The sequence below is a fragment of the Falco biarmicus genome, chromosome 2 (assembly GCF_023638135.1).
Source record: "Falco biarmicus isolate bFalBia1 chromosome 2, bFalBia1.pri, whole genome shotgun sequence".
Classification (NCBI taxonomy): domain Eukaryota; kingdom Metazoa; phylum Chordata; class Aves; order Falconiformes; family Falconidae; genus Falco; species Falco biarmicus.
The window spans coordinates 112691817-112705371 of record NC_079289.1 but is presented as its reverse complement, the minus strand read 5'-3'; the positions used below and the strand labels follow the sequence as shown (position 1 = coordinate 112705371).

General features: G+C 35.9%; 1 protein-coding gene across 3 annotated transcripts in view; it reads right to left on the bottom strand.

The window, feature by feature from the left end:
- The window catches only part of CADM2 (cell adhesion molecule 2), a 671028-nt gene that overhangs the window by 119226 nt on the left and 538247 nt on the right, over positions 1–13555 (bottom strand). For all 3 annotated transcript variants that reach the window (XM_056329400.1, XM_056329402.1, XM_056329401.1), the window contains 3 exons: positions 10910–11062; positions 8294–8431; positions 2289–2459 (listed from right to left, as the gene is read on the bottom strand). In XM_056329400.1, the coding sequence (XP_056185375.1) occupies positions 2289–2459; positions 8294–8431; positions 10910–11062 (462 nt within the window). The remainder of the gene's footprint in view (positions 1–2288; positions 2460–8293; positions 8432–10909; positions 11063–13555) is intronic.

The window sequence follows — 13555 nt, the reverse complement described above, 5'->3', positions numbered from 1 at the left end:
AGCTATTGTTCTAGTAAATCAGCCTTCTCCTCTTTTTTCCTTAAAGGCTTTCTACCGAACCACATCATTAGTTCCCTGAATCTCCCCTTTTTATAAAGTTTCCTTTAGAAACTTCTCCGGTATAAGACCTTTGAGTATGTTGACTGAGTTGAGTATATTGAGTATGTATGTAGGTGGTAAGGAAAAGGACAATAATTGCCAGTTCTTAGTCTTCTTCTCACGAATAAAAAAATACTGCTTTCTCCATGGTTTTAAAAGGTATTTCCACGCTCTCTTCTAAACTTGAGCTTCTTTTGGCACATTTCTCACTTATCTTTCCATATATAATGGCTCTATACTAGTGCTGGAGAGTATTAAACTGATTGGTAGAAAATGAGCAAGCAGGAATGATAGAGAATAATTAATTACTTGTGCACTGTGGCTTTTGGTAAGCTGGCAGTCTGAGGGGGAAGTAACATAAAGGACATTAGTAATTGTAAACACCCAATGAAGTTTGTCCTTGTTAGAGAAATTCAGTGAACGCACAGATGAGAGAAAGGTCATGTTCAAAACGAAGCAACAGGCATAGAGGAAGAGACACCCCACTGCTATTTAGCAAGGTAGTATCTTGCTACCTAGGGTGCAAATCAGAAGGAAACAACAAATGTTAAAGAAGCTTTATATACGAGAGCCACAAAAAAGCTTGTTTGCCTTATGATCTTTCGATGGTGGCACAAAGAAGATTCCTGCCTTTACCTTGAATCACATCACATTTCAGCCACTGTGACTTAGTTTAAACCTTGTATAGCTGTCATGTTTCTGTATCTACTGTTTCATTCAATGTGGTTCATCTCCTGTAGTGCCACCACCTTGAGCAGGGTAGCGGAAGAAGAGCAAGCAATTTGGAAGTGAAGGCATAGGCCAGCTCAGTGGCCGATGGCTGTGGGATTTCGAGTTCAAGGAAATGAAGCTGTTAAGGGTTCATGTCTCTAGTACAGATGCCATTTGAACATATTAGGGGAGGCAGGTGTTTATAGCCATTTGGTAAAGAAAGGCTTTGATGCCCCTCAGTAAAATGATGGGTAGAATGTTTCAGAAAACAGTTATTTTCAGTAGATTATTACTTGTGGATGCTAATCCACATCCTCTTCATTTGCAGACTTTTTTGCAGATGGAATTTTTAGCAATGCTGTCAGCTTCTATGCATGGAGTGCTTTTGCCATTACTGCATTTTGCATGTGCTGAGTCTCAGATGCTCAGATAGAAATATCCCTGTTTAGAAACACATTTTATATGCCAGCAGTCCTTGACATGGTATCTCAGGAGCTAGTTGCAGCAACTGGAAGCTTGTCTGCTTTATGGACAAACTTGTCTGCTTTGTAACAGGTTGATTACCCCTACCCTAGGAACAGATTCATGAAAGGTCTCTCCCCTTCACCTGGTCTGACAATATTTCGCAGATGCCTGGTTTTGTCCGCTGGCAATCAAAAGTGCAGGTGTTCTGCAGAAATCCAAATAGCTGTCCCCTTAAGAATGGTGGGTGTAATGCAAGTGATTATGAAAATGTCATCTGATGGTGAAAAAGTGTTCACCTGAGTGTCCCACAGTTTATAAGTGAAAAAAAAAACCCTGACTCAAAGGACAACATGACTTCAGAGTGTAACGTACAGATACACAGGCAGGTTCATTCAGCTTTGGAATGATGCACTGTGGAAAACATCGTTTCCAGAAATCCTGTTTGAAGAAAATAAACCAGTATATAGAAATACTGGATTATCTAGAATAATATCCTGTATAGACAAGGCCTAAAAATAAATTCTAAAGGGCTTTTTCTCCTGGACTTGTGTTATTAATAGCATTACACAGAGATTCATTAGCAATATTCAAAGTTACTGAGGCAGGCTACTGTGAACTTTGTTTCTTCATACCCTTGTTTCAGGTTTCTAGATACTTTCAAGGAAAATTGTGAGCTACTATGATTTTGATTTTTAAGAAATCTTTCACATTGCTAGAATGACAAAGATAAAACACAAATGCATTTCCTCTCTACCATTTCTCAAAGCAAATCAGCAACTCAGATTCAGTGTTTTCACTGGTAAAGCTCTCATTAAACTTTTTAGACTTCTGTAAAAAATAAACCCCAAAAAACCAAAACCCATCAACCAACCAAATACAAACCAGAGAAGCTGGCTAATAGAAAAACATTACCCATCCATACCATACCAGAGATTTTTCTAATTTTCCCATGATAAAAACTCTGAAACAAAACACCACTATAAAAAGAAGCATATATAACGTGTATTACTTACAGTGTATTTCTAGAACCTGCATTGCTATCTGAGGTGTAGAGTTTAGCGACTCATGATCTACTCTGCAACTTACAACTGCACCATCATCATTTCGATCTGCTAGGAAATCCAGTGTGCTGCTGACTGTGAATGTTTTACGATTTGCATCTTCTTCTTTTAAAAATTTAACATCTGAAAGAAAGAAGAAACAAACAATTTTCTCCAATATTTTTAGGAAAATTAGTCCAGCATTAGACAGCTAAATTATCTATCACACTGTTGAAAAGACACCTCTTTCATATCTGTATTGATCTCTTTAAAACAAAAGTAATTAGACTGTAGTTGTTCCTCAATTTGCTCCAATTGTCAGAGCAGGAGACATATATTGAAAAATAAAATTTTAAAATTGGTTACATGACGCTGCACTCAAGTGGAATTTTCTTTCATCATTATCTCTCATATGTTTAGGGCCAAATTTGATATAAACTTTCTCTGTAGTTTAGTAAAAAAAAAGTGTCCTCCTCCCACCCTCACTTCCCTTATGTATATAGTGTCATTAAGTATTACATTTTCCAAGTCCATGCTTATGATCTTTCATAGTAATGCAATATATGGATATTACTGAAGTCATGTGAACTAAGAGTTGTATGCATGTAGTCACATCAATCCTGTGCTTACTTTGTTCATTGATTATTTTTTTGTTTGTCCAGAATTATGGTAATTTATGATTAAACTAAACCAAAGTTTATCAAAGCTATCAATGGTTGTGAACTGTAAATAGAGCACATCATAGTATTCACTGGAATCTACAGACAAGTCCCAAGAAGACTGGAAATAAAATCACTTCAGAGACCTTCCACTCACTGCTTTATATCATGCTAAATTTGCCCTCTGCTTTTGTGCAGATTCAGTCTGCAGATTAATAAGTATTCAACTCATCTCAAGGTTCAAATTCAGAAAGTTCTGTTGTAGGACATATCTGTCAGATCAAAGCTGAAGATCCCAAAGACTGAACATTTATTTTAAAAAGTTTTAATGCATTAACTGCAATGAGGTCTTCTTACACATCATTTAGAACAGTTTTACTTGGTTCCCAACTACTTATAATGCTTATTGATTTTAATTTATTTCAGCAAAATAGTTAGCTCATTATATTGATTTGTTACAATGAAAGCCTTTGAAGACATCTATAAATACATAAACACATATACTAAATTACACTGAGATTGCATATGTCCTCTGTGTCCTAAAAAATGAAGTGAGAAGTTTCAGTTTTAAAAATTATACTAACTCCCATTAGAGAAGATGACCTAAATAAAATTTACATGAAATATAAGTTTCAGAAAGCAAGTCTTAAACGGCTTAAGCTACATCACCTTAAATTTAAAATACCTCTGAATTCAGAAAGGTACTCTTTTTTTGTTGTCTCCAGATAGACCAAGACACTACAAAGACACACATTTTCCCCTAAGAAATAATTATTTCTTGCATACAAGCATTTTCCTGCCTGTTGTTTGCTAGGCTTTAAGAGATTTCCATTTCTGACTATTAATATTTAGGGATCAGTAGGTGAGAGAAATATTGACCACGGCTAAAGTGCAGTTATTATAATCAAACAACCAATGTCTTCACTCATATTTAAAGCAAACACATGAGATTTTTTTCCCAGAGTTAGGTTTCCAAATTTAATAATAAGCACCTATATAGATAGCCTTCTGCTTATAAGAAATGTACACATTCCTTTGTTTACTGATTTCAGTAGGAGGACAGACAGCTCCCGAAAACGTCAACTTTAATTTCAGTGAGAGGTTGTGGATGCTTAATCCCTTAGAAAAACAAAAGCAGTTAATTTCCTAAACGGATGTTTAGAAGTCTTCCTCTAGACATCTATTGTTTGAAAGAGTTCAACTCTTGGAGTTAATTACCTCTGTGAAAAGGATGTGATACTATTCTATAAACTGTTGACATCCCCAGCAGAAATACTTAGCTTGTCCACTTTATCAGCTTTATCTTCTTAAAAGTTTCTTCATAGCAAAGTGAAGGTGTAATGGTAATGTATGCTAACGGAATGTAAGCCCACCTGGTTGTAAGAGCAGTGCAGATCAGGTACTGGGTGTGTTAACAGATGCTAGCGTTCCAAATATTCACCCAGGTGTTTTACAGAGCTTTTAAATATGTCCACTGTTGTCCATTACTTAATTTATTTTCTTGCTACTCCTCTCTCTCCTAAATACCCACTGATTTTTTTTTTTTAAATGATACGTTACAGAGGCACTTTGTCTGGAAATCACTATAATGAAACAGGTTGGGGGATGACTAGATAGCAAGTAGCTTTGTAGAGTAGGAACTGAGGTCTTGAGGACAAGTTGAATATTAGTCAACAGTTTGCCCTTACAGGGTTGTAAGCTAAAAAAGGGCTGCCCTGCGTTAATAATAGCATGGCCAGCAAGTCAAGACAAGTGATTCTTCTCTATTCAGTACTTGCGTGGCTGCATCTAGAGTACCAGGTCCACTTCTGGGCTTTTGGGTACAAGAAAGATATTGATAAACCCGAGTAGGTTCAGCCAAGAGCCATACAGATGGTCAGTGGTGGGAGCATAAAACATACGAGGACAGCTTGAGATAGATGAGTTTGTTCAACCTGAGGAAGACTAAAACCAGATCAAACTGCTGCCTTCAAGTACTTAACGTGTGGTCATAGAGAAGAAAAAGCCAGAGTCCTGTCAGAGGCGTACAGCAAAAGTTGAGGTACAATGAACACCAGTTACACTAAGGAAAATTTCTGATTATGTATCATGAAGTATCTACATATAAAGAAAATTCTCCACAATCAGGGCTTTGAAATGCTTGAAACATCTAGCCCAGACAGACTATGGAATCCCTGTCCATGGAGATTTTTCAAAATTGGATTGGAGAAGACCTTAGCAACCTGACTTAAACTTTGAACCGAGGTTGGGCCAGATGTCAACTATGGGCCCACTTCTATCAGTCGGTCAGATAAATGCACATACAGATATGCTTGTACTAACTAATAAAAGTTTATATCTCACAAGTATAGATGTTTGATAGTGAAAATAATAAATAGAAATGATAGAATGCCTAGCATTCATTGTTCATTGTCATCTATTTTTAAAAGCACACACTTTTAATTATATATATTTTTTATATATATATAAACACTGTAAGACCATTCTGCTGTTGCAAGGCAAATATAATTTCTGTTTACATTTTAAATCAAGTTCTGACATGAAATGACCTTCTTATCTAAACAAATTTAATCTTCAGTTTAGAGGTTTATCAAGACAAAATGTTTTGTGCCTCTGAGTTCTTTGTGTATGCTAAAATATACATAAACTAATTCAAAATGACTTAATCTATTGCAACAAAACAAACATATTATCTTATCTACTTTTGAAGCCCAGTTTTGTTAGGGGAAAAAATAAAATACAGTAAAAATATTCCTGAGACCTAAAAACATACTTTTTACATAGTATTGTTGACATAGTAGGTAAAAAAAAATATTGAAAAAATAGGGGGTTTTTTTTCAGAAAAATTATGTATTTAGCTTCTCCGGTATTTCTGCTTTTAATAATCTTCTGGAAATGCCACCAGAATGCTAAAGTACAGATCTCTTATTTAATTTGGTGCATCTATGTGAGAGACAGAACACTAAAGCAAAAGGTATGATACCCAGTGCTTCCCATTCAGTCCCTCTCATTACTAACACTTGCTCTATCAAACAGTATTCCTTTACCAGATGATGATTCCTTTTTTGAGTAATAGCAATGGAGCTACAATTTTAGAATGGCTTTTCCCCCTTTGGTGCAACTCTGAACTCAATGCATCATTTATTCTTTCGCACCATGTATAATACACTGTAACACAATTGGATTTACTGGTGCTAGACAGACGAACTCCTAACCTTTAATGTCAGCTGCATTAGCATATAATTTCATATCTATTTTCTCAGATTTATCATTTCACCTTTTACAGTGCACAAAGCTAATGTAACTTCTGCTGATGCCACTGCAAACTGGTTAGGTTATTTTATTTCTAACCTTTCTGAAATGGCAATGTGCTCTTCAGAAGACCTAGAAAACGAAACTGAAATGAATGTGCTCAGTGCCTCCCTCTCATTTCTGTTTGGTTGTTGTTTCTTTTCCCCTTTATCTTTTTCACACATCATCTTTGTTCCTTCCCCATCTCCTTTATTTTAAAAAAATAATCCCTTGAGGAACTGTTGAGAAGAGCAAATTAGTTAAAGGGTCAAATCACCAAATTGCTTGCTGGCTTCAATTACATGTCAGCTGAAAGAAAGGCAAAGTTATTCCACCAGATTTTAAAATATAATTTTAAAAATAACATCTTTTCAGATGTGTTGCCTTGCTGTTAGACCAACTGCATCAGTGGTTCTCTTAAAGTATTGACATTGCTTAGAGTAATTTTCAATATTTACATGTCTTGAATACATATATTCATCCTCTCATCTTTTCTGGATGACAGAATCTGTGCTGTGCTATGTGTGTTAGCTGTGCTGCTAAATTCTTCTTTTTTAATTACATTTGATGAGGCACTGCTTTTCTTCCAGCAATTTCCTCAAATTTTCCAGTGGCTGAAAAGAATGGTTCTGTTTCCTCATTTTCTACCCTTGCTACAAGTGCTCAAACACATTTCAAATGACTACAGCCTAAAATTCCTGTCTCCTTCAACACTACCCTGATTTTCATCAGAAATCTAAAGACACTTCTAGAAGGGACTGGGTTCCTTGAACAGTCAACTGCAATCTCCTTTATTTACCAATTTTATATCAGAGCTCTGGTTATGTACATTGAACTGTGGTAGAGAACAGCAAAGGAAGATTAATGGATTCTGTAATTAACACTGTGATTTTGTTTGAGGCAGTTTATTGAGCTAACAACATCCACAATGTCAGACAAATATGAGACAAAGCAGATAAAAGTTGTGTTTGGGTTTTTTTGAAAAGCTACACAGAAAAGGTGGATTTTGAATGATTTATTGATTTAGTCTTATAGCAGAATGAACAGAGGTGACATGAGTAAATACTACCACCTTATGCTTTTTATTCATCTACTGTATAATGGGCATCTCAGTTGGCTGTGGAAGATGTGACTAAACCTTCCATTATAGAAAGCTTTCTCCACTCATTCACCAAAAAGGATTTTAAACTATCCCAGTATTTATGAGCATATGGACTAGAAAACTAAGTTTTAAGTAAAATACATGCAAAGTGAAACAGAAGACAGAAAAGAACCAAACAGCTTTTATATGCAACTCCTTCCTATCTCACTGCATCCTCAAAGGCAAATCCTTGTTTTGAGCTTCAATTTTAGTCACCTGATGACTTTTCAGTTACAGCAGTGTCCAGCTCCCCCAGGTCCCTGTGAAGTTCTCCTCAGCCACTTTAAAATCTATTTTCTCCCTGCTCCTCACTGCAGACTGTCAGCATCCGCGCCACAGCTGCAGGTTCCCAGTTTCCAAGCTGAGGTTCCCCTCAATTGTTACATCGCGACTCTTCCTCACTGGTGCTGGCTTTGTGGCTCCCCTATGGGAAATACAATCTCCTATCTCCTCCAGACGGTTCTGCCACAAATGGTCACTTTGAGCAGTGTAACATAAAACTGGCTATGACCAGATCAGACATACATCATATTAGAAAGGCAAAAAGACATGACAAGGTAAAATATCTGGTGTGAGTGGTATGGCTCTGATAACAATAATCCATAAACTGTTTCTCTATGGAGCATCACAGTTGAGTTTATCATGCTGAACAGAGTTCAGATCAATTCAAAACATCAGGTTTTACCATCTGAAGAAAAAGTAAAAAGAAGGTTATATGACCACTCCAGTACTGTACAATCAATTCCTTATCTCTGTACTATATCACTGATTCATGTAACGATCAAATATGAGAAACACTACAAACACTATTTATATATAAAATTGAATTCTAAATGATGTGTAGTTTTGACAACTGGATCAAATTACATAAAAGTCCTTTTAAATACCTTTAACTTCTTTGTCGTTCTTGAACCATCTAATATCAGCTGCTGGTTTACTACCAGATGTCTTGCAAGTTAGCTGCATCCTCTCTCCCTCCATAACTGGTGAGGTAAATCCAGTAATTTGTGGCTTCTCCGGAACACCTAACAAGCAAAACAAGCAAAATGTCTCTGATAGTGTCAGCTGCTGCCATGAATATACAACCAACTTAAAGTTCACTTCTTCATACGCTCTAAATTCTGGAAACACAATAATTAGTTCTTTGCCTTGTGAGTGAACCCTGTTTCCTATTGCAAATAAACTGTCAGTCTGAAGTGTAGCTGGTTCTAAAGAATTAAAGAAAACAAATTATCTAATTTTCTAAGGGAAACACTGTATTTTTAAAACTATCTTATCTGCATTTATTCGGCGTGCAGGTCTAGTCTGACTTGCTATTATAGGGTTTAAACCGGTCTTCACAGCAAGCAGGATGACAAAGTGTATTAGAAGTACAGGGGTGAAAATAAAATGTAACTGGCAACAAAAACCTGAACTGATCTAAGTTCAGAGCACATGTTTAGAGCATGAATTATGAAGATTTTAATACCAAATCCAGGGAAGAGGTCAGACTAAAATAAATATAGGAGTTACTTTATCTTCAGAGAACACATAATCAAAAGACCAATAGGTATAATCACAATTCCATTCGCTACGGAGAATTCTTCAGCTAAATCCAAGTTATTTTGAGGAGGTCATATGATCATGACATACTATACATGTAATATTAAATTTGGAAATAGTTGTTTTTCAATGAACCATGGAAAATTAAAAAAAAATAGAGAAGATAATTGGGAAAAATATGATCACTACTTGTATAAATCCATTGGACTACTGAAAACACAAGAATAACTTATTTTAAAGTGATCCTGACAACCATAATTTTAAATTCTCTGCAAATGTCATTGTTGTAACTTGCATCTGCAGCACTTTGATGTGTTCATATTTGTGGCTAGAAAAAGAGACCAGCCACAGTAATTGACCCTGTGCCCTGTATTTCACAATTTGGTTTGTTTACATCTCTTTTCCAAAATGAGAGATTATGTACATGAAACCCAAGCAGCAGTCCCTAGAACATAGTATATTTCTGTAATAAATATACTCCTCTCTTTCAGGACACAAAATGATGTCTACTATAATACCTTGACACTTAAATATTCTAATCCATAAAGAAGCAGTCGATAAAGAGGTTATTAGTACATAAAAAGATAGTTTAATTGATTGAAAGATGTACTACATTTCAATGGGAAATAACCTCTTCTCAGATAGAAAGTGGTCAAAGAGTTTACAATGTTAATTTGAAATTGAAAGTTACAAAAAAAAAAAAAAAAAAAAAAAGACAAAAAAAAGACAGGCATCTTAAAGCTTGCAGCTTGCTTTCTGGGAAGGTTAGTAGCTGATGTTGGGAAAATTTCATGAAATGCTTCCCCAAAATGAAGGTAGAACTAAAAGAACTGTGAAAGATCAAGCTACTTTGGTTAATTAATATTGTCTAGATCTTTTTTTATCTTTGTAACACCTTTCTATGTCTTTCTGCCATTTAAAAGGTTGAACTGGTCTACTCATCTATTGTTTAGATCATGAGATGCCTCCCTACAGTAAAGACCAAAGGTAGGCAGTTGTTATTGCAGAATATTCTGCTTTGAGTGGGTGTTTTTTGTCCTTAATGGCAAACTCGTGAGGATTTTTGTAAAATAGTCTCACAGGGACTAAAAGGGAGACATATTTCATATCCTATGCACAAAACCAATTCCCTGGCTGGATTAATGTGAATATTACTGGCACAGAGAACATCTTACATTAGTCCTATTAAATTCATCTGTCTGCCTGTCTACGTATAAAAATAAAACAAAACGAAAGAAAGAATCAAGTTCAGGGACAGAAAAAGGAGAAAAGAATAAAAATCAATCTGTAAAATCATATAACCTCTTAGGTACGCAGGTGTGTTTCAATGAACTATAGCAATTTCAGCTGATTGGGCTACTGACATTCATAGAATCATATAAAGCTTCGAGCAGAAACTTTATTTCCTGGGCATCTCTCGAAATCTATTGCTTTTCTATGTGTATCTATAACCTTTGGGGAAAACAGCAGAGCATTTAGAGGATAAAGCATAGAAGCAGCAGCAAACCCAGTGAAGATACGCACTTTATAGAGAAAAAACGAAGCAGAATGAGCCAAGAAAATGCACAGCTAAGGAAAACCAATAAAGCTCTAAAGCCCGTTTTGATTTCATGCTCTCTGATTTTCTCCCCTTTGCCCTATACAATACATTGTTAGGAGATGAACACATGCACCTTCTTCGCACTTCTGGTGCTTGGGATGTAGAGGTTATGTCCATTTTATGGAGCACTCATACGGTGGTATTTGTGTGTGCTCCCTAATTCATTTCCTGCCACAGTGCAAATAGTAAGAGGGATGTTATTTTTCAGCACAGCAGTATGAAACAATAAACTTCAGGGAAACAAGATCAGACATTTACATTTATCTTCTGCCAAGCTTTAGAAAACTTTGTTCTTATCATAATTTTCCAAAGCCTGAGAAGTTTAACACTTGCTTCTTTATGCTCAGCTCTTTATACTTACCGAGAACAGTAAGAAAAGCCTTGGAAGTCTTGACAGGCATAGTAAATAAAGAGCAGGTGTACTGCCCTTCATCCGACAGAGACACATCACTGACACTGATACTCAGTTCATGCCATGAGGCTCGGACCAACTCAATTCTGTTGTCCCTCAGAGCTGAAAAACAAAAAATCGTGTTATAAGGTAGGAAACAGGACGTTAACAAAGCATGGTATATTGTACAAGAGACTCTGTGAGTAGCCTAGTGAAATCACACCCTAGAATACAGGGGTATGGACACAGTTGTCTTTATGCATAGTAGTTTGCTTTCTCTGTGGAGTAAAGAACAAGACTCCAGCAAGTTTTTGAATAGCTTACTGCCTTGTATATCAATCTAGAAACTAAGGAACTTTAGTTACCTTTGACCTTCCCCTAAAAATACTAACACTGACTTTGATTTCTGCCCCCTAGCAGCTTTGTACAGCGTCTAAAATAACTCCTTCCTAAATCCATTTTTTCTTTCATGTATTTATCAATGTGGGTGAATATTGAGAATCCCTTTTTTTCTAGTAACAAACCTTTTGCAAGTAAGAAGTCTAGCACTGCATAGCTTGCCTATAGATTTTTCTTACATCCGCTACTACTCATATTGAATGGGAACATCAGATTTCTGGAATGCTGTAAGGGTATTTCTTATCATGAATATGTTGAAAGTTCTACTTCTGCATGCATATACGATACATCTAAAGAGTTCAGGTAATTGAGTATAGTGGCTTTACTTTACTCATCTTCTATCAGAATATCCTTCCTAGCAAGATTTTCTTTGCATGAAACCACTGAGGGAAGAGGAATAGGTAGATGTACTTAAATTCAAAATGTCACTTTAGCTAATGTTTTAAACTTTTAAATATTTTAAAGGTTATATTTAGAGTAACCCACATTTTCTTCTGAAAAACAGTCAAAACATTTCCAAACATTAAATTTCTCTGTATTAAAGCTGTTTCAGGAATCTACATATATTAATCAAGTCTTTCCACAGCACAGAAATACTAGCATCATAAGTAAGTAAATGACATAATTCTCCTAAGCGAACGATAAAAAACCCCCTCTGTAACTCAGAAAGTTTTGCTGTATACCTCTAGATTCAAATCTTTAACATGACAATATTTGAATCGTCAGTAAGTCTATTTTTACAGTAAGCCTCTGAAAGCCAAAACTAAAATATAAAATATTATAATTACTGGGAGAGCTATGCTTTGATTTGTGAGAATAACCAAGGTGTTCAAGTCCCTAATGATGCTCTCACTCGCTGCTTTCTGAAGTCCCTAAAGGCTCATAGATTTGTTTCTCCTCACATTTATATCTGCCAACGATAAAAGCAAAGCTTTACCATGGTTCTTTTGCTACTATATCTACATGTTTCTGCCCCATTGCAAGGCTCTCCAAGTGTTGCCAATGCAGGAAGATTTACACTGAAATAAGTAGCTACAATGAAGATTCAGCAAAAACGTCACTTGAACTTGCTGCCTTCTAAAGCTACTGTTCAGGTTTCTTTACAGTGAACTCAAGCTGAATTTGCTGGTTATTTTAGGGTAGGACAGCTAAAGCTTGACTTATTCTCTGCAGGGTCAGACAACTGAAAGGTGACAGCTTAAGCAGTCCTAACACACAAGCATGCCACAAACTGCTCCAAGGCACATCGAAGTGACTGTGATTGTGTGTAATGGACACATTCCAAACATAACCGAGACATCTGCTGGCCACCAACAGCAAGAAATAAATAATTATGTAGTATATAATATAAAATGCACATGATGATGGAAAATAGGTGCAACGGCAATGCAAAGAAGCAAGCAAAACAAAAGCCACCAAATGAAAAGCCATGTATATACCAATATGCCGACAAAACAGCCCAGAAAAACAAGCTCAAGAAAACAAAAAACACATAGAAGCAAGCTTCTACCAACCCAGAATAGCAGGCAAAGCTGATGACTGTGGCTTTACTAGCCAAAAGTCCTCACAACAGTGAAGCTGTTGCTATCTTTGAGGAAGTAGTAGATGGGGACTCAGAATTCATTTCTCAGCTTTTCAATTCTAGTCAGATGCAAACTGAGCAGACATAAGAATGGTAGTTTATTTCACATTACTGACCTTTCAAAAAAAATATTTTCAAAATGACCCAGTGCTTCTAAATGGTTTGATTACTACCACACCCATACATACAATTTAGAGAACAGCATAGGAATTACAAAAAAAACTCAGCAACCCATAATTTGAAAGTGGTGACTTTTGCCTCCTCTTAATCAGAAATTATTTTAAAAGTAATGCAGTATATCATCCTACAGCGTATTTTACTTTCTTATAATTTTCAATTGCTACTGTCTCATGATAAAAATTTATGTAGCAGTTGAAATATTTTCCTATAGATGGGACAATGTGCAGATTTTCATGCACTAAACAGAACTGCAGTTAACTCCACTAGAACACAAATTTTCCATTTAGATCCTACTTGTAGAAAAAAAAAACAATTGAAATACAAACCACCTGCATCAGCTACATTCCTATTGCTCCCCTCCCTCATTTCCTCCCCTCCACACCATTTTTAACCTTTGTACAAAATAGAAACCTCAGTTCAATCAGTTTTCTGGAAAACTGGTAAAAACAACCACT